Below are 20072 nucleotides of genomic sequence, written 5' to 3'. Positions count from 1 at the left end.
GGTGTTATCTCAATGTACTGCATACATATAGAATATATCGTATATGCATCGATTCAAATAATGTCCAGGCCAGATATTTCATGCTTTTATGGAAAATGCAACGACAGCTGCGCCGATTCACCCGGAGATGGCGCTAGAAAGGCAGATATCAAACGATGTAGGCTTCATGTGCATGGACTGTCACTGGGTTCGGATTCGGAACCAGGCTGTTCCCAGCCCGTCCACATCCCACTGCGGCCATGTCATTGTATAAATCCTGGTCCACTCTACTCCTCACAATAATACGAGGATTTTCCATAAACAGCCCTAATCGTATCCAGTCTCACAAATCAGATCCAATACAACTTCTGGGTTCCCGAGATCAGCGCAGGCCTGCACCCTTACGTAACAGCGTTGAATCCCGTTTTGAATTAATTGCCATCGATGACGTTTCATGCGTGCTCCTTTGCTGCATTCTCTAGTAGTAGTGTGGATCCAGGGGCAGTAGATCACTCGTTACAGTTCGCAGCGGCTTCTAAGGTTACGATTGCCATTTTGGCTCCACCGCGGTGTCGTCAAGGGAGGAGCCGCGCCGTGCTGCTGCTTCTGCGGGGCGCAGAGCTCAGCGTTCAGCCCGGGCTTGAGCCAAGATGTCTGGTGCTGCAGCTCGAAGCGAGCAGCCTAGCCTAACCCTTTTTCCACATTGGGGGGGAGGAGGAGGGATCCTTGAGTCCTGTCGCGCAACTACAGTAGACTAGAGGCTGTACTTTTCGACTTGCTCTGTCGGGAGTCTGGGCAGTAGTGATCTACGGGAGGATAGTCAGAAATAGCCTTCAAATGCGATTAGGTATGACGGATAGTGGCGAAGGGTTTCCGAGGCACTGTGCGTAAAGATGAGGATTCCTCCAGTAAGTACTGCATCTGTTTATCGGGATATTTCTGGGGCTAGACTACACGTTTCACTACTATTACAACGCCTGAAGCCTACTTGCTTCTCTGAAATACATATTTTATTCGTGCTAATCCCGTAAGGACGTGTGTTCCTGGATCGGTGGGGCACTTCCAGAGGACGGTGTTTAACGTAACAACAGATCGACAACATGTTACCGGGATCATATAACGTTAACGTGCTTACGAGCTCTGGGAAACTGCATGTAATGGTAGTAGCATTTATAGCCATCATAATTATTGTTCTAGCGGGATAATTATGCACAGTGGGCAGTTTGGTCAAGTTTATACCGCGGACCAGTGAATAGCATGGCTGTAAGCCACAAAGCCCCAGCGGGTGTATGGCGTGGTGTGTACCCGTTAATGCAGTAAAGAGCTGCCGCTACTCGGCGCACGACCCACCGGAGAAACACTGTGGCTAACAGACGCATTGTATTGTAGTGCACGTTGTCCGGACGAAGTGATAGTTTGTAAGGGTTCCCGCTCTCTGTTTGTACCCGCCTGGCCGCATTGCTACCCTCTTTTAACAAGAGTTATCCCACAAACTTGGGGTTAAACTGTTGGGTTCACTTATGGGCGGCCCCTTGAGTGGTGTTGATACTCTCAGTTCGCACCACATGAACATCACTAACTAAACTAAAGTCCAAGTAAAGCCCTGACACATTCATGGACCACGTTTATTATTTTGATACTGACATTTGAAATAATATGACACGTTTTCATTTGTTGGTTTTAACACTGACTATTGCATTTTCAATGGGCCTCTATATTGTCAACAACCGTTATTATACAGAATCCATGCCGACTGTTTATTTTGAGGGATAGTTTTGTGCTCAGTTTGTGCTGGCGTGTTTGCATTGGTTTTATTGTTCAGTGGATATAAACCATACCATTCATGTTGACACACAGATTTTTTTTAAAGTTAAATCAAGTTGATTTAAAAAAAAGACTACAGGTTTGACACAGAAAAAAAACCAGCCAATTAACGTCTCAATAATGTCGTCTCAAATATAATTCCCTATATTACCAGTAGCCTACTTACTTAAGTAATACAATCAGCCTTTTTAACAGCGAGTTAACTAATGAGTGGCAGTTGCCCATCAGGGAGTTTGGTCAGCTTTACTAATCTGAAGTAATTGAAGATGACAGAACTATTCTAGCAACATCTGGGTTGAAGATTCAAGCTACTTGTAGTCACATCTTTTGTGTGATATCTTTGGTCGTTTTCTTCAGTTAAGTATTGGAACTGCTTTTCTATAATGAGATACAAACCCATGTTTACATTGTTAAGTTTAGTTACCAATGTTATTTTTTATCACACCACTATTCTTTTTTTAAGTCAAAATTAACAGATGAGGTTCACCTGATATGCAGTAAAATATGTGCTGTTGGTCACCTGGGGTTATAAAGTAATGTCAGGACTTGTTGAGAGCTCCACTACTTTCTGTAATGCGCTGATGAAATCAAAGCCTAGCATAAGACGGTGCGCCTCTTTTCCACGCCACTGTAAATTAGTAAACTGTAATGGCCGACCCATTCAAGTTTTCTTTATACTTCTCCCTTAGATTATTTTTCCTGTCATGTATTGTTATTATCTGTGACTATTTATAGCCTTCTTTCTACTACCGCGGGTAGTGCCCCAGACTTCATAACGTATTAAAGCTGGCTTCCTCTGAAGGAGCCATGGCAGGCGGTCTCGAGACATTTTCGTGTTGTTTTTTCTTCTGGTGTTTTAATGGAGATCAAAACATCCTCGTATCTCATAATCGGGCTTGGCAGTCGCTTTAGAAGGGCAGGCCTTAAAAGGCACTTCTGACAGGAAGACCACTTCTGTCTTTACCGTTTCCTAAGCTTCAAATCTCGGCGGATTCAACCCCCTTTCTTGTCAGGAGAGATGGGATACGTTTTTAGATTTCTAGAGCAAGAACGACCTGCTATTACGTGGTAAGAGCCTCACTTCTGGCTTTAACTCTGTGTCATTCAGACTTCTTTGTTTTGATTTATACTTCCCTCAATGTTGTCTCTATTTCATTTTTGAATGCCCTGCATTTGCAAATTACACACATTGCCAAAAAGTATTTAAGTATAAAACAAGTATTACACCAAAAGCAAGCTATAAATAACTTCTTGCTCCCTCTCTCTGACACACACACACACACACACACACACACACACACACACACACACACACACACACACACACACACACACACACACACACACACACACACGTGTGTGTGTCATAGTGTAGCCTCTTGCTGGAGAACGGAAGACAACTCCCAGTCATACTCCCCGAAGCATTCCCCAGTCATGGCGTGGAGGATTACATAATGCGCCGTCATTCGTCTGTCACGCCGGTCCTATGGGCTAAGGCAGTGTAGTCGGCCAACAGAGGAAGTAAGAGGAAGTTGTTTGCTGTGTCCACTTCTTGCGGTCTGCAACGAAACTTGCTGGACAGCGCCTGACGACAACAATAACCGGATACTGGGCCCTGTTAAAAAAAGAAAACAGAGGACCTAGTGAACCCTGGCTGGACCTGAATGGTCGTTCTATACTCTTCGCCCGTTTTAATTTAATGGCATTCAATTGACATTCCAGTTTGTCCAGTCAGGCGTATTTGTCATCCCCGGAGCACAATGTTTGGGCCCGTCGTTAGCATGGTGTGGGACAAGCTAGTGGACGCTACTGCACGTGTGTGTGCACATCTGTCAAGCAAAGGTCGATGTATGGATTGTATACATCTGCATGGATCGATCATTTATTTGCTTCAATAGAAGGGCTGCCTTTCTCCAGAAGTGCTACTGTTATCCAGTTTTATAACAGGTAAAACGCCTTCTGTCCTTCGCATGAAGGATGAACCCCCAGTTCTGTACCAAACCGATTTAGGCAGGCCTTTTATGTGTTTCGTTTTGCAGAGCGTAGGCGGCATTGTTTTTTTTAATTGGTAGATAGGTGCATTCTGGGATTGCTTCATACGCAGGGGGTGGATTTTATTATACAACCACACCTGATAATGTAATTAGTTACCGAGGTGGAAGGGAACGCCCTAAAGCAATTTACCAGTCCACCAGACAGGATTTTCTAAATGCTGTGTATACGTTTTGCAAAAGCAATGTCAGGAACGTCCTGACCTCTCAGATCAGCAGTGCCCTCAATTTATGCTTTGGTCCTACGTTACCCAAAATACAAAATCATCTCAATGTTTTCTCCAAAAGTAAACCCCAGCTACTGTGAATGTATTTTAAATGAAGTAAAGTTATTTTTACATGCACACACACACACACACACACACACACACACACACACACACAGAATCTCTGCCGTTCTGGATTCGGTGAACACACACGTCTTCTGGAGTAGAGCCTCTCTCCATGTTTGCATGTCTAAAAATACAACCTCTTCCCTTACTTTGACTAAAGATGCATTATTCAGCCATCCTACAGAGTGATTAAATCTTAATCAGGGACGGGCATCTGTCAGTGTGTGTGTGTGTGTGTGTGTGTGTCAGATCTGCATAATCTGGATAAAATATCCAATGGCGAATTATTTTGACAGTGCAATTGTACTGCGTCTTATGACTTGGGAAGTAACCACAGCTGTATGCACATTGCAGCTTTGGTCATTAGAAACAGCCTGTGTGTGCAAGTACTGCAATCCGCCACCAATAGGAACCTATGCGCTAGTACACCGTGGAGCCAGTGTTTAGACCAGGGTGCACTCCACCCCATTGTGGTGTAGCTTTCCGTGTGTACAAGATGATTCACGTGGTTTCGTGGAGCCTTTCGTCTGGACGACGTTGAGGAAATGTTGAGGCTCCGCAGGTCCGTCGAGGTGAAGGGGAGTTGTGTTTTTGGGCGTGTGTTTCGATGACAACACGAGCATCTGCCAGGTTCCCCAGCGGTTGTCTTTAGTCACTCTGAAGGGCGTGGGTCGTCTCGTCTGCATGTCTTTACCCTGGCCCGTGCGGTCCGTGCACTGTAATACCAGGCTCCTTCTCCGCCTCACCGGCATGTCAGGTTTCCCCTTCGCCTGCATTGAAATGCTGGATTAGATACCAGCCGGCTTGTGGTTGTCTGAAGAGGACTAGACAAACCCACGGCGTACCTTCCGACTGTTTATTTTGGTGTTTGCTCTCGGTGACATCATAGTCAGCTGGTTTGGCGCGGATAAACAAACCAAATACAAGGCCATTCCTACTTGGACTTCATTCGCGCTGAGCTCTGAGGAGGTCACTTCCTGTCAAGCTCAGAGCGTAGGGCAGAAGCACACAGGGGTCGTTTGATCAATTGATCGATAGGAGAGAAATCCAATACATTGTCATTTATCAACATCTGCTGCTCATTGCCTCAGAGAGGCATATATTTCAGAGTCGCTGTCCCGGCCTAGAGGACACTACTAAACAAATATTTCAATATTGGTGACTGACCTTGCGCATCTAGGTCTGGGATTAGTAATCGTATGTTTACCTGCAGTTTTGTTTTAATTAATCGGTTTTCACCGTGGCACCGTAAGCACAGTTCACACTGTGTCTTCCCCGTGTTGTGCTGACCGTGCGCTCCAGAGCTCCCCATCTTTAAGCTCAGCAGAAAATGTGTTGAGTCGGCTCCTTTTCCGCCCGGTCGTACACACACTGCGCAGGGTTGGGTCTCTGGAGGGGCCCGTCCCCCTGCCTCCCGTTCCAGGTCCCTGAGGGACCTTATGAGATGAACTCTGAAGACAAGGCGGATGGCTTTCTGTAGCTGGGCCAACGCTCAACCCAACCAAACCAATGCCTCACACTTGCACACTCATATTACACACACACACACACACACACACGCCTACCCACACACGCACACACACAATCAGTACGGAGCAGATCTGTATTTTCTATCTCTCCATCTGTGATCCTTTGCATCACAATCCTAACTTGGTGTTGAGAAGGGTGGATGGAGAAAGGCTTTAAGGTGTCAGACGCGATACGAATCCCAGGTTTGTTTCAACTGTACAGCTGCTGGAAGTTGTCGATGCTTTGGTCCTCTGTTTTGTCGAGATGTTTGAGCAAGGAAATCATTGGGCCAATATCAGCAACCACAGGGGGGCTTATATTTAATGCTTATATTAATGATTTAAAAAGTTTAAATCATGTATTTACTAGACCATCGCCCCACGTCATAAAGAACAAGGAGTAACATAACCAATGATACCACTGTCATGAATGCGGCCATAACAGCTACCGAGTTACACAATGATGTATCGAGACAGGCAGAAATTCTCCAAAAAAGTTGTGCATGTTACCATACGAAGGCACATCCTAAGCTCGCGGTTTATGGGGTTTGCGCTCAGCCGAACACGGCGTGACCGGTAGAGCCACCTCCTCGTTACTCGTAACACTAGTAAATCCAATGCCGGAGGAGTTTAGTCGCACAGTGTTGTTGAGCTCTGTTTTACAGCGATGTTTCCCCTCGTTATCGCAGGTGTGGGCGCTAGGCGCTTGCCAGACTGGATGAAGTGAACGCGGAAGCAGGGAGAGAGAGAGAGAGAGAGAGAGTGACCCGTAAACAGCCTGCCGAAAGCAACAGCTCCACCACCTGCGATTGCTCTGGAGGACCTCAGTGCAGGTGAGCCCCATCAACAGGAAGTGCTTAAGAAATGTGTCTGTATTTGTTATTGGTTATTGATTTATGTGCGGACAGACATCATTCTACCATTATGTCTGTCCATCATGGCACTCCTGGCCATCCCTGGAAGCAGGGACGACTCCCTCTGTGTTCCTTCTCAAGGGTTCTTCCTTAATACGGAAGGAGGGTTTTCCTTGCTCTTTGGGTGGGCTAGGGTTAGGGTTAGGGGGCTGTTTGAGCTGCGATTAAAGGGGTGAAGGACCTTAAAGGTGAGGCCCGATGGCTTCAGGCTAGGGAAGTCACGCTGGGACAATAAAACTTTCCCAAACAAGCCAGTGATCAAAAGTCTTCTAATGTTGTCGGAGAGGAGGGAGAGTGTGCTATAATATTTATGGGGAATAAAATGCATTATATCATCTCTGTAAGCATCGAGGATCCGCTGGTGGCAGCGTTCACCCAGATAGAGTTGTACAGAGAGGGCTCTCAGCAGGGGAGTTTGCCGCGTTTAAGGGTTTTGGTTTCTGTTAAAATAAACGATTAAAAATATCAAGTAGGTCTCTTTGCTTTGGTTTCTATGTTAAAACGCTAATAATTCAAATTTTGGGTGAGGGCCAGTAAGAATTGTCTCAGGGCCTTCTGAAAAATGTGGTTGAACCCTGTATCGACACGCTCCGCACGTTCCACTCTGTGACCAGCGCCATGAGGCTGTTGATGTTGAACCCCCCCCACCGTGGTGGTTCTGTCCCCCAGGTTCAGCCCAGCGGCGGTGGCAGCAGCGTGGAGCCCCCTGACACATGGAGAATTACTTCCAGGCCGAGGGCTTCAACCTGGACAAGGTGCTGGACGAGTTTGAGCAGAACGAAGGTGAGCTCGCCGCAGAGTCGTCCCTGGCACACGATATCGGTGTCACATTCTGCCTGTGTGTCCGGTCCTTCTCTCTGATGACTCTCGGATGTTTTGAGTATTCCTATTACATTTGGATCCTACTGCAGTCGAACAGGGATGCTTGCCAGACTAGGGAAGGTGAGGTATTAGTATGCGTTGTTTAACATCAACACGTGTGGTCAACGGGAGTCGCCGGGGAAGCAGAAGCTAATCTGGAACACTTCTCTATTAAACGCGCTGAAACGGCAGCAGTCAGCACTGAGGTGTTTTAAAAAAAACGACCACTATGTAAAGCTGTGTTCCTTCGGAGGGGAACGTTCCAAGAAGATGCTGCAGAGACGACAGCCTGGACAGATTATTTCGCCCGATGTGTGCATCAACGCCAACCTACCCCGAAGGACGGGCTTCTCTCACAGGGTGGAGGAGGAGGAGGAGGGATTACCGTTCAGATGTCGTTTTTCTTTTCTTTTTTTCCCGCCACGTCACAAGTGGAGGCGGGGAGTGGCGATGTGTGTGTGTGTGTGTGTGTGTGTGTGTGTGTGCGCGTGCGGGCGAGGCGGGTTCGCTGGTGTCTGCCTTTCTTCCGCCCAACGCGTTTGTCTTGAAATACGTGCAGGTGGCAAATGAGGGTGGGCCCCTTGGGACTTGGATTAATTAGATTGGAGCGTTTCCCATGGGCCCCGGCGGCAGACGACGCAATTAGCCCGACGCACAGCGGAGACTGTAAAGTGCCTTCTTTTTGTCTCGTTTTTTCTATTTATTTCCCCCCCCCACATCTAGGCTATTGCTCACCGCAGAGGGAGGTATTATAATGGCACCCTTTTGGAAGGGTTCCGGAGGGCTTATTTATGGAAATTATTATAAAGTCAACATTGAGTTAGTCTGCGGTGGTTCTTCTGACGTGGTGCTACAACGCGGCTTGGCTCTCTGGGCTACACACACGTCTGCGGTGTTTGTTGTTGAATCTAATGTGATCACAGGGCTAGCAAAGAGGCTGTAAGTGTTGTGATTGAAGAGGGTGTGTGTGTGTGTGTGTGTGTGTGTGTGTGTGTGTGTGTGCATTCACTGGGGTGTGTGTCTGCATCCATGTAGCACATTCCAAACTGGTAACTGCGCAGCATGAATTCCAATGAAGGGAGGGAGGTGCGTGTGTGTGTGTGCGTGTGTGTGTGCGTGTGTGTGCGTGTGTGTCGTGTCTTTCGTTGAGTGCTGTTGATACTTTGAAACAGTGGTCATGTCCCCTCGATTAGTGTGTGTGTGTGTGTGTGTGTGTGTGTGTGTGTGTGTGTGTGTGTGTGTGTGTGTGTGTGTGTGTGTGTGTGTGTGTGTGTGTGTGTGTGTGTGTGTGTGTGTGTGTGTGTGTGTGTGTGTGAGCGAGAGGGAAATGGAAGTGAACATTACTGGAATTTCCGCCTGCATTCCACACTATTCATGTGTCAGGTTGACTGATGACTGGAGCTCCCCGGGGGTGGGGGGGGGTTGTAGCAGATTGCCCCACTTTCTGAGGATCTCTCTGCCCATCATGATGCTCAATTTCCCGGCCCCTGCCCGCCTCTTTTCTCCATTTACCGCCTGGTTCCTGCCGTGCTCCAGCCGTCCTGGGGGGTCCATCATACTCAGGGGACAAGCACCTCTCCTATCAAACGTTATTTATTTTCACTATTGAATGAGAATATGCTCCTTTCTGTTCTACAAAGTCTGTTGTTAAAGTTGAATTTCCTAGTGCTGGCCTTATTCAACATTTTTTCTCGGTTGTGGCTGAGCAACCTGAACAATGAATAACCGCTTCCTGCTTGGTCATCCTCGCATTTCAAATATTCTGTTTTCCCTTGTGCAGTCGATGGGTGGAGGAAGATGAAAAATATTGCCAGAGCATTGTTATTCACCCGTGAATAAACCTCCGCTAGCTTCTGGATCCATCGGTATCATCTTACCCGGACTCTGTTAAAGGCGTGGTTGCCGATCGCACGTCGCTCTGAGGAGGCTGCCGTTCTTTTCTTCAGCACAAGAGGCGTGATCAACGGGCCTCGTTCGAATGACTCTGTACGCAATTGGCTGCTTGCCGTCGCATCCCTGTCGTCATTGGGTTGAACCAGCCAATAGCGCGCCAGGGGGAAAAGCCAGCTTGGTGATTGGCTCCCGCAAAAACGTATCGTAAGCAGAAAGAAATTTTTGCTCCTCTCCAGACCCTGAATTCGAATCGCCGGCAGAACCCAGTACCAAGTACCAAGTACCCAGTACCCAGAACCCAGTACCCAGAACCCAGAACCCAGTACCAAGTACCAAGTACCAAGTACCAAGTACCAAGTACCAAGTACCAAGTACCAAGTACCAAGTACCCAGTACCCAGTACCCAGTACCCAGTACCCAGTACCCAGTACCCAGTACCCAGTACCCAGAACCCAGAACCCAGAACCCAGAACCCAGTACCCAGTCTAGTTGTTGCAGGTTATGCGTTCATGTGTCTAACCCGTGTCCCTCACTACTCTCCCCCCCCTCCCCAGATGAGACGGACACCCCCAGTCTCTCGGACTCCAAGTGGACCCAGATCCTGGCGCCGCCGGCCCACCTGCTCTCCCTGAACCCGGCGCTGGCCCACGCCGACCTGAGCCCCCAGGAGAGCCCCCTGCCCTTCAAGGCTCCGCCCCCCGCCACCACCCCCACCTGCTCCCGAGGGGGCGGCGGCGGCGAGCCCAAGCTCCTCCTCTCCGCCGGGGCTCCGCCCTGGGGCGAGGCGCGGCCCCCGGACGTCCACAGCCCCCCCCTCCCCCAGCCCAACATCGGGAAGCTGGTGGGCGCCGAGGAGCCGCCATGCTCCCCCGACCGGGCCGCCGCCGCCGCGGGGAACGGCCACGGCGAGGGGGAGGACGCCGGCCCTGAGCTCGATGGCCGCGCCCCTCGGACCGGGGGAGGGTCCCACCTCGACTACACCCGCTTCACCTTCGAGGACGAGCCGGAGCCGCGCCCGACGCCAGCGGCGGCGGAGTCATCCGAGCGGCGGGATCCCAGGGGGAACGCCGCGACGAACGCTCCGGAAGGACCAGAGGGCGGCGGCCTCCAGAACGGAGGAGCGGTCGTGACTCGGGGCGGGGGTGAGGAAGAGGAGGAGGAGGAAGAGGAGGAGGAGGAGGAGGAGGTTGCCCTGGATGGGGGCTCTGATCATCCAGCGCAGGAGGCGGAGATGATGATGAGCCGTCGTCACGGCGACCGCCTCTCCGTCCCACCGGGCCTCGGCAACGGGGTGGGGAACGGGCGGGGCGGGCGCTACGAGGAGGAGGAGGAGGAGGAAGAGGAGAGGAGGGGCCTCACTCCGAGCCCCGTCCCCTCCAAGGAGGACTCTGTGACGGAGGAGAAGGAGATCGAGGAGAGCAAGCAGGAGCCCCCCCCCCCCCCGCCGCCCAAGCTCAACAACAACCGGCTGCAGCCGGTCAGCGTGCCGTACGGCGGCGCCCGGCCCAAGCAGCCCGTCAGCCTCAAGCTCCAGATCCCGCGGGCCGACGCCCCGGCCCCGGTGCACAACACACTGGGCCCCTCCCCCACCGGCAAGAACAAGAACCTGGACAGCCAGGGGCCCGGGCGTGTGCCGGGCCCCGCCCCCGACACGGCGTCGAGTGCCGAGTCGGACCGGGGCGCGTCGACGGCGTCGTCATTGACGACGCCGCCGCCGCCGGAGGTCAACGGAGACGGCTCCGGCTCCCCCGCCCCCTCCGCCGCCCGGAGCCCCGACAACGACGTCCAGGCGGGCCAGCAGGGGGCGCTGTCCCGGAGGCCGACCGCCCCGCTGGGGGAGGTGGCCCCCGTGTGGGTGCCGGACTCCCAGGCCCCCGCGTGCATGAAGTGCGACGTCAAGTTCACCTTCACCAAGCGCCGGCATCACTGCAGAGCCTGCGGCAAGGTCAGTGGCGGAGAGCCGCGCTAAGCCCGCTCCCAGATAACGGGATTACATTTGCATTCATTCATTCATTCATTAAGCAGGCGCGTTAATTCGAGCCGATTTTTACAAAGGGGGGGGGGGGGGGTGGTTGAGCAATCAAAGCGGGCGTAATCAAGGATTCCAAAAAGCAATCAATGCGAACGCAGGACGGCTCAAACAGGGTTGCTGATATCAGCGCTCGGGTCAGTGTGCTTGTTAAACAACAACAGCGCGTTGACCTTGATCACGCTGCGACAAAATTTAACAGTCCGGTCAGGCGTTAAGGTGATCCGGGAATAGCAATAGAGTCTTCCGGTGCTTTTCAAGGCTGTACTTAATTAAATTAACTTGTAACATGAACCTCATGGGATTGTAAGGAATTATGATCATTTCATTATTACATTATGCCATACAGCTTTTTTATTTAATTTTTTTTCTCAAGTTCACCTTGAATTGATGCCGTACATGTTTTTCCATTCTTCAGGACTGAGCACAATAGCTCTTCCAGTTCAAAGCCACATCTCATCGAACGATAGAAAAAACACACAAACACGTCAGGGCATGGACAAACTGCTGAAACAGCACCCCCTCTGGCCAAACACTGGATAGCAATGGGCACTTGTGATTGGCACAGCTGACTGGTGATGACTATGGAAAATGGCATCACCTTGCACGAAATCTGCATCATGTGGAGAGAAAGAAAATGTGATACCCTTTTTTTTTTATGCGGTTTAGTTCCGTCCATGTGGTTTGTCCGTCTTAAAACAACATCAAATTATTTCCGTCACGACCTAGCTGGTTTACCTGAGGCCCGTGTTAATGCTGAGCACGGACCTGCCCGGGGGGCGCCTGTCAGCATAGACACCTCCGCTGCCATACCACCTGAGTAGAGCTGTACTCCAGCCTCTCTCCAACACTTACTCACACTGCAGCCCGGAGCTGCCTGTGTGATAATACAGACAGAATGACGCAGACACACATGGGGATTACACACCGTGCGACCTGGATCACGCACTCGCCCCTTACACCTGAGCCACCTGTTTGTTGACACAAGACACACATAGGATGCACACACGTCTGTAGACAAAGGCTCAGGAAAGAAATGCACGAGGTCATGACCTCTAAACGTGTGTGTGTGTGTGTGTGTGTGTGTGTGTGTGTGTGTGTGTGTGTGTGTGTGTGTGTGTGTGTGTGTGTGTGTGTGTGTGTGTGTGTGTGTGTGTGTGTGTGTGTGTGTGTGTGTCAGAGAGAGCGAGCATCAATTTCTTTATCCCTTAGTGCTGGTTTAATACTTGTATTATACTTACGTTATCTAATGTTACGCTGTGTGTGTGTGTGTGTGTCAGGTGTTCTGTGCGGCCTGCTGCGGTCTGAAAGGCAGGCTGGTGTACATGGACATGAAGGAGGCCCGGGTTTGTGTCACCTGCCATTCGGCTCTCGTGAGCGGTGAGTAGGGAAGCTCCATTATGGGAAAAATTCATAATCACGATTATTCTGGTCAATGTTGAAATCACGATTATTCAAACGATTATTTTTGCCGACCCCACTCCGTTGTGATTGGTTACCTTCCGGAAGAGCATGTTGCAGCATCACCATACATGGAACATTCGGATTGTTCTACGTAGATAAATCCTGGAAATTTGAACAAGTGAATGGCGACCGGCGTCCCTAGTGTTTAGCGCTCTGCACAGCCACCCCAGACGGTCAGCAGGGAACACGTCTAAATGCATGTACGTCATTATTTGAAACTTTAGTATGGTTAAACATATGACTATAAATCATTACAACAACGTTTATAGGTCATAAAAGTTGAAAAAGCATAATAGGTGCTCTTTAATGAAAAAAAAAAAAAAAATAAGGATTACCGTATATTCGTTTTGTGATCGTTTGGCGCTAAAATCGAAATCGCGATCAAAATTCGATGAATCCCCCAGCCCTAGTGGTGAGTACAGTACACGTATTGTATTCCGTACAGTTTGAGTGTGTTCCTGACATCAAGCAAACCATTACTCACAGATTCAAAGCCAGGGACTGGTTTTAATCGGAGCCCCCCTCCCATTCTGTAAGGCCTCGACAAGGAAAAAAAGCAACAAGCATCTTAATTGTTTGGGAATAATCATCCTGTCATGTTGTTGATTGAAAAGAGAAAATGCATCGCAGACCGTCGAGACCGAGCCAAGATGACGATAATAAAATTCGTGCTGCCGACGTTCCCGATGAAACCACAGAGATCAGTTGTGTTCCTCAAAGGCAGGGCTGACCCTACTTCCTCTCTTCGTCACCGGAGCTTTGAACAGCTTGCTTGGTTAGATTGTTTTTGTTTTAGGGAGTACTGTGATGGATACGGTAACGATATGGACAAAGCCTGTCTAATATCCCAGGGCGTCGTCTCTGCAACCTGATGTTACGACCTTCCTGGACAACGATAGAAGCATCTCTGGCAAGACTGCCTTCAAGTGGTTTATTTTTCTTTTTCTGTTTTGGTTATGATTCATGAAAAAAAGAAGAAATGCCCACAAACCAAAGCTCACAGTTCTCCAATTAGCAGCTCACTCCTAGCCAGCGGGACAAATGAGCACGCGGTAAAGACGTCCCGTCTCTGACCGCCGACACCCCCCTCCCCCCCCCCCCCCCCTCCCCCGCCCGCCCGCACGGTCCTGGGACCCCTCGGTAACATGTAGCCCCCACCTTTCCTCCCAGCCCAAGCGTGGAGGTGCGTGGCGGCGGCTAGCGGCGTTAGCGGTTATGGCGGCGGCGGCGGCGGCGCCGGGACCCAGACCCAGCCCAACCCCAACAACCCGGCCGAGTACTGCTCCACCGTCCCGCCCCTGCAGCAGGCCCAGGCCTCTGGGGCGCTGGGCTCCCCCCCGCCCACCGTCATGGTGCCCGTGGGAGTCCTGAAGCCGGCCTGCTCCGAGGGTACGACCTAAACCCCCCCCCCCCCTAAACCCCCCTGAACCCCAACCCCAAGCCCACCGGCCGCTACACCCTCGGCTCTGCAGAGCTGTAATTGCTCTTTTTTTTTTTCCTCCAATAATCTGCTGGATCTGTACCCTGGCCAGGCTGGCCCTGTTTGGCTCCACCCCCCCCCCCCCCCCCCCCCCCCCCCACCACCACCACCCCCCCCAACTGCTTTCTTCAGTGATGTCACAGATCGTGGCGGCGTGCTTGCTTGTCCCCCTGCAAAGTTTTTCTTTTTTTTTTTTCTAAAGAGAATCTCTTGGAACTACTTTTGTACCGATCGGAAGCAGTGGTTGCAGGTTTGGACCCCCCCCCCCCCCCATTTGCGTTTTCTCCCTGTTTTGGTCGGTTTGGAGTTTTGTAGTGTGTGAATTTATTTTTGATTTTTTTTTTGATTTTTTTTTTTTTTGTGATTTGTTTCTTCTTTTTTTTTTCCCCCCCCAGGTCTGCTGACGCGGGAGCAGAGGAGGGTGTGGTTCTCCGACGGACTCCTACCCAACGGGGACGGCACAGAGTCGTCCAAGACCCCCCCCCACCCAGTCCCGGACCCTGCGTCGTCTCGGCCCGCGGCCGGCTCCCTGTTCTCGACCAAATGTTCCCCCTCGGACGCCTCGGAGGTAAGACCCCCGCCCCAGACCCCCTCCCCACCTCCGCGGCACGTTCCAGTCCTGTGAATGCTCCAGACGTGACAGGTTCACCCCCCCACCCCCCCGCACGCGAAGACAAAAAACAGCCCCTTCTGGCTGGTCCACTGACCGCTACAATGCAGCCTTTTGTTTGCGTGTGGCTGCTCTCTGGGTCGAGGCGAGTGCTACCGAAGCACACGGTCACCAGGAAGTATCCTGGCTTAAAGCAGGACAAAGGACTGCTGTGGGTCTTTGACAGGGGAAATGTAATAAATTCATAGTTTCTGATAAGCTACTAGTGAAGAGAAGTGGGCCTTGGGGCAGATGACAGAACCACAGTTTGGGTTGTTTGATGTGTATTTTTATAAACTGCCGTCTGGGAACCAAAAGTTGCATGGATTAATTGTGTGTTTGATTCTGAAATTGCGGTTGGGGCTTTTTACTAAAGGCCCACTTTTGGTTTCGATATTATCATGCATTAGTGCATGTGTGTGTGTGTGTGTGTGTGTGTGTGTGTGTGTGTGTGTGTGTGTGTGTGTGTGTGTGTGTGTGTGTGTGTGTGTGTGTGTGTGTGTGTGTGTGTGTGTGTGTGTGTGTCTGTGATTTTGAGTTCATAGTCAATAGACGGCTGTTGACTTGGGTGAAGTCGGTAGTCAGAGAGAGAGAGAGAGGGAGGGAGGGGGAGAGAGGGAGAGGGAGGGAGGGAGGGGGAGAGAGGGAGGGAGAGAGAGAGAGAGAGAGAGGGAGGGAGAGAGAGGGAGGGGGAGAGAGAGAGAGAGAGAGAGAGAGAGAGAGAGAGATTATTACCCTGGAATAAGCGCATTGCATGTATCTTATCTTCTTCTAAATGTATCTGTTAAAAAAAGATTGTTTTAAACCTCATAGAATACGACCCCCTGTATGGGTAGTGGCCGGTGACCTGTGGTTGGAGTGACGGTGCCCGGTCTGAGTGTGTGCTCTTCTGTGCATCCGCCAAGAAAAGGCTTGACCTTGAGTTCTGACCGGCTGCCTGAATACATTTGAGGAAATGAGTCGCGGTCCAGGTTTAAAATCAACGCATCAGCCTTTTTATCACAGTGTGGGCCGTGCACGCTTTTATCAACCCTTTCGTTTTCTCTTGTGTGTGACACGTTGTGTATGTTAAAGGTTGTGTCAGCGATTCTATGGCGAAACATAAACGATCACGTTCATCTGATCTTTCGTCACGATCCGTTAGATGCCTCGCCCAATAAGCAGGCCGTCCAAAAAACGCTGAAGGCCCTGAGATCTCTCACAAAAACAAATGGTACTACCGACCACTCAAAACCAAAATAAACAGTATTCCAACCGATCACAGACAAAGGGGGGGGTGCTGTGGGGTTTTGCGCTGCGTTCATGATAGTTTTTACTGGATGCACGAAACGCGGAAGAGAGGGGCGAGCGGGCTCTGTTTGTTTGGGATCTCGCTTCAACTTCCAACAGAAGTGACGTCACCCGACATCGCTGCGGTAGATAGCCCTCTGATTCGTGTTCTCCTCCTCCTCCTCTTCCTCCCCCTCCTCCTCCTCCTCCTCCTCCTCAGGCGTCCAGGGGCCCAGGGCCTGGGGGCGGGGCCCTGGCGGCGGGGAGCCCCGTGGGCAGCTCCCTCAGCCTGATCCCGGAGGACGGCCTGCCTCCCATCCTGATCTCCACGGGAGTCAAAGGAGGTACGGGAGGCCACGTCACAGGTGCTTGCCTTCATCCCTCACCACACAGCTGCCTCGTCCTCCTCCTCGTCCTCCTCCTCCTCTTCCTCTCCTCCTCGTCCTTCTTCTCCCTCTCCTTCTCCTTCTCCTCCTCCTCCTCCTCCTCCTCCTCCTCCTTCTTCTTCTTCTTCTTCTTCTTCTTCTTCTTCTTCTTCTTCTTCTTCTTCTTCTTCTTCTTCTTCTTCTTCTTCTTCTTCTTCTTCTTCTTCTTCTTCTCCTCCTCCTCCTCCTCCTCCTCCTCCTCCTCCTCCTCCTCCTCCTCCTCCTCCTCCTCCTCCTCCTCCTCCTTCTTCTTCTTCTTCTTCTTCTTCTTCTTCTTCTTCTTCTCCTCCTCCTCCTCCTCCTCCTCCTCCTCCTCCTCCTCCTCCTCCTCCTCCTCCTCCTCCTCCTTCTTCTTCTTCTTCTTCTTCTTCTTCTTCTTCTTCTTCTTCTTCTTCTTCTTCTTCTTCTTCTTCTTCTTCTTCTTCTTCTTCTTCTTCTTCTTCTTCTTCTTCTTCTTCTTCTTCTTCTTCTTCTCATTGTCTCTTGTGTTGTTCTCCTTCCTCTGTGATCACTGGCTCACTGCCATCGCTTCCGTTTTGAAGGGGGGGGGGGGGGGGTTGCATTTTTGTTTCCCCATGGCTTTGGGGAACGTTTGACCCCAAAGTGTCGTGGTTTGTTGTGTGAAACGTGAGTCCTGGTAGCTAACCTTTCACCTCCTCCCACTACCCCCCTCCCTCCCACACTCTTCCCTTCCCCTCTCGTCTCCCTCTGACTTCAAATGTCTCCCTCGATGTTCAACCCCTGACATCTCCATCGGCACTGCTCCTGCCCTCTCCGTCACCACCGTCACAACCTTCATCACTACAACCTCCATCATCACCACCATCATCATCATCACTACCTCCTCCACCATCATCATCATCATCACTACCTCCTCCACCATCATCATCATCATCACTACCACCTCCACCATCATCATCATCATCATCACTACCACCTCCTCCACCATCATCATCATCATCATCATCATCACTGTCACCTCCACCATCACCATCATCATCATCATCATCATCACCATCATCATCATCATCATCACTACCACCTCCAACATCACCATCATCATCATCACTACCACCTCCACCATCATCATCATCATCACTATCACCTCCACCATCTCTACCACCTCCTCCATCTTGGTTCCCTCTTGGGCTCTTCTAATGAACCTTCTAATGACTCTCCCCCCCTCCCCCTCCCCCTCCCGGCTGACCTCCACCCACCACCTGGTGCCCTGACTCCACCCCCCCCCCCCCAGACTACGCGGTGGAGGAGCGGCCCTCGGAGATGGTGCTGCTGCAGCAGCTGGAGGAGGGGGGTCCGGACCCGCTGGTGTTCGTCCTCAACGCTAACCTCCTGGCCATGGTCAAGCTGGTCAACTGTGAGTACCACTGGTCCAGACGGGCGGCTGAGTGCTACAGCGCCCCCCGCTGGTCAACTGTGAGTACCACTGGTCCAGACGGGCGGCTGAGTGCTACAGCGCCCCCCGCTGGTCAACTGTGAGTACCACTGGTCCAGACGGGCGGCTGAGTGCTACAGCGCCCCCCGCTGGTCAACTGTGAGTACCACTGGTCCAGACGGGCGGCTGAGTGCTACAGCGCCCCCCGCTGGTCAACTGTGAGTACCACTGGTCCAGACGGGCGGCTGAGTGCTACAGCGCCCCCCGCTGGTCAACTGTGAGTACCACTGGTCCAGACGGGCGGCTGAGTGCTACAGCGCCCCCCGCTGGTCAACTGTGAGTACCACTGGTCCAGACGGGCGGCTGAGTGCTACAGCGCCCCCCGCTGGTCCAGACGGGCGGCTGAGTGCTACAGCGCCCCCCGCTGGTCCAGACGGGCGGCTGAGTGCTACAGCGTCTGTGGAGCGCCTGCAGACTGGGACTGGGGTTAAGGGCCGCACCAATACACTTTCGTTTAGTTATTTCATACTTAGTTAAAAAAGTTTAAAAAAAGTTTAAAAAGTTTAAAAAAAAAAAAAGTTAAAATAAGTTGTCATCTTAATTTATACATTGACATTGCTTAAAAGTACTGACCGAAAAGGTGTAAGGTGGACATATATTTTTTTTTTCGTAGGTCCTTCAGGATCTTATCTTTTTCTTATTATTTTATTTTTCATTAAGTATTATTATTATTATTTTATTTATTTATTTTACAATTACTATGACTTGATTTAGACCCGTCCCGCACGTAAGCATTCTGTTTCATTGATGATATTCTGGGGCATGATTTGTCAAGTCGTCGCCCCGTTGCTACTTAGATCCTGTGGCTGTCTCCGTACTTTGATTTGTTGCATGTTTAGTGTTTTCTTTTGATAGTAAGCAATGAACCAATGGTAGCCAGCGCGATGACTAAATATGGCTTTTTAGACGTATTGCAGTGCTTTCTCTCGGCTGTAATCACTCGATAGTTTCTTCCTGGCGGTGAGAACATAACCATTCGCCCAACTATTGAAATTGTAATTCCCGGCTTCATGAACAACCGACTTCTTCTGAAAACGGCCCCATCTTATGTTCAGGCTTTGAACGAGCCGTTGATCCTTTCTCCCTTCCTTCCTGCCCTCCCATTGGCCCAGATGTGAACAGGAAGTGCTGGTACATGACCACCAAGGGCATGCACGCTGTGGGCCAGGCCGAGGTGGTGATCCTGCTGCAGTGCCTGCCCGACGAGAAGACCATCCCCCGGGACATCTTCACCCACTTCGTGCTCCTGTACCAGGAGGCCCTGACTGGTGGGTACCCCCAACCCCCCCGGAGCCCGGTGGCCTTCTGGAGGTCCTAGAACCCCCTTTAGTATGAGAGGGGGGGGGGGGGGGGGGGGGGAGATAGCAGCCTGATATCTTGCGTTATCAGGCTGACTCAAGATGTATCTATTTATTTATTTATCCATTAATTGAATATTTAAAGAAAATATTTATATATATATATATATGGCATATAAAATCCTCGCAGTACCCCATCAAGAGGTCCCTAAGTGTTCCCCTCCTCATACTTCAGTAGGTAATCCGTCCTTATACGGGAGACGGTGATACCGCATGTTCCCGCTGCCTTAGAACCTGGGGGAGGGTCTTTCCAATGCCATCTACCACGCGAACCCCCTAAAGGCCGTCAGTGGAACTACAGGCCCTTAGAGGAACTACAGGCCGTCAGTGGAACTACAGGCCCTTAGAGGAACTACAGGCCCTTAGAGGAACTACAGGCCGTTAGAGGAACTACAGGCCCTTAGAGGAACTACAGGCCGTCAGGGGAACTACAGGCCCTTAGAGGAACTACAGGCCGTTAGAGGAACTACAGGCCCTTAGAGGAACTACAGGCCGTCAGGGGAACTACAGGCCCTTAGAGGAACTACAGGCCGTTAGAGGAACTACAGGCCCTTAGAGGAGCTACAGGCCGTTAGAGGAACTA

At 50.9% G+C, this 20072-nt stretch overlaps 1 protein-coding gene across 3 annotated transcripts in view; it reads left to right on the top strand.

Moving 5' to 3' along the window:
• The first annotated feature begins 387 nt into the window (after window positions 1–387).
• The window catches only part of LOC130387828 (zinc finger FYVE domain-containing protein 9-like), a 32026-nt gene continuing 12341 nt past the window's right edge, over window positions 388–20072 (top strand). The window contains exons 1-10 of one of the 3 annotated variants that reach the window (XM_056597115.1): window positions 388–887; window positions 6384–6527; window positions 7278–7391; window positions 9917–11307; window positions 12672–12771; window positions 14026–14244; window positions 14731–14903; window positions 16474–16597; window positions 17931–18053; window positions 19244–19399. In XM_056597115.1, the coding sequence (XP_056453090.1) occupies window positions 7322–7391; window positions 9917–11307; window positions 12672–12771; window positions 14026–14244; window positions 14731–14903; window positions 16474–16597; window positions 17931–18053; window positions 19244–19399 (2356 nt within the window). In that variant the 5' untranslated portion in view covers window positions 388–887; window positions 6384–6527; window positions 7278–7321. Of the gene's footprint in view, window positions 888–6383; window positions 6528–7277; window positions 7392–9916; window positions 11308–12671; window positions 12772–14025; window positions 14245–14730; window positions 14904–16473; window positions 16619–17930; window positions 18054–19243; window positions 19400–20072 lie in introns of all 3 variants that reach the window. The other 2 variants (XM_056597114.1, XM_056597116.1) reach the window with 2 other exon arrangements.

This window comes from Gadus chalcogrammus, chromosome 8 (genome assembly GCF_026213295.1).
Source record: "Gadus chalcogrammus isolate NIFS_2021 chromosome 8, NIFS_Gcha_1.0, whole genome shotgun sequence".
Classification (NCBI taxonomy): Eukaryota; Metazoa; Chordata; class Actinopteri; order Gadiformes; family Gadidae; genus Gadus; species Gadus chalcogrammus.
The sequence above is the reverse complement of the archived record's forward strand: the minus strand, read 5'-3'. Positions and strand labels throughout refer to the sequence as shown.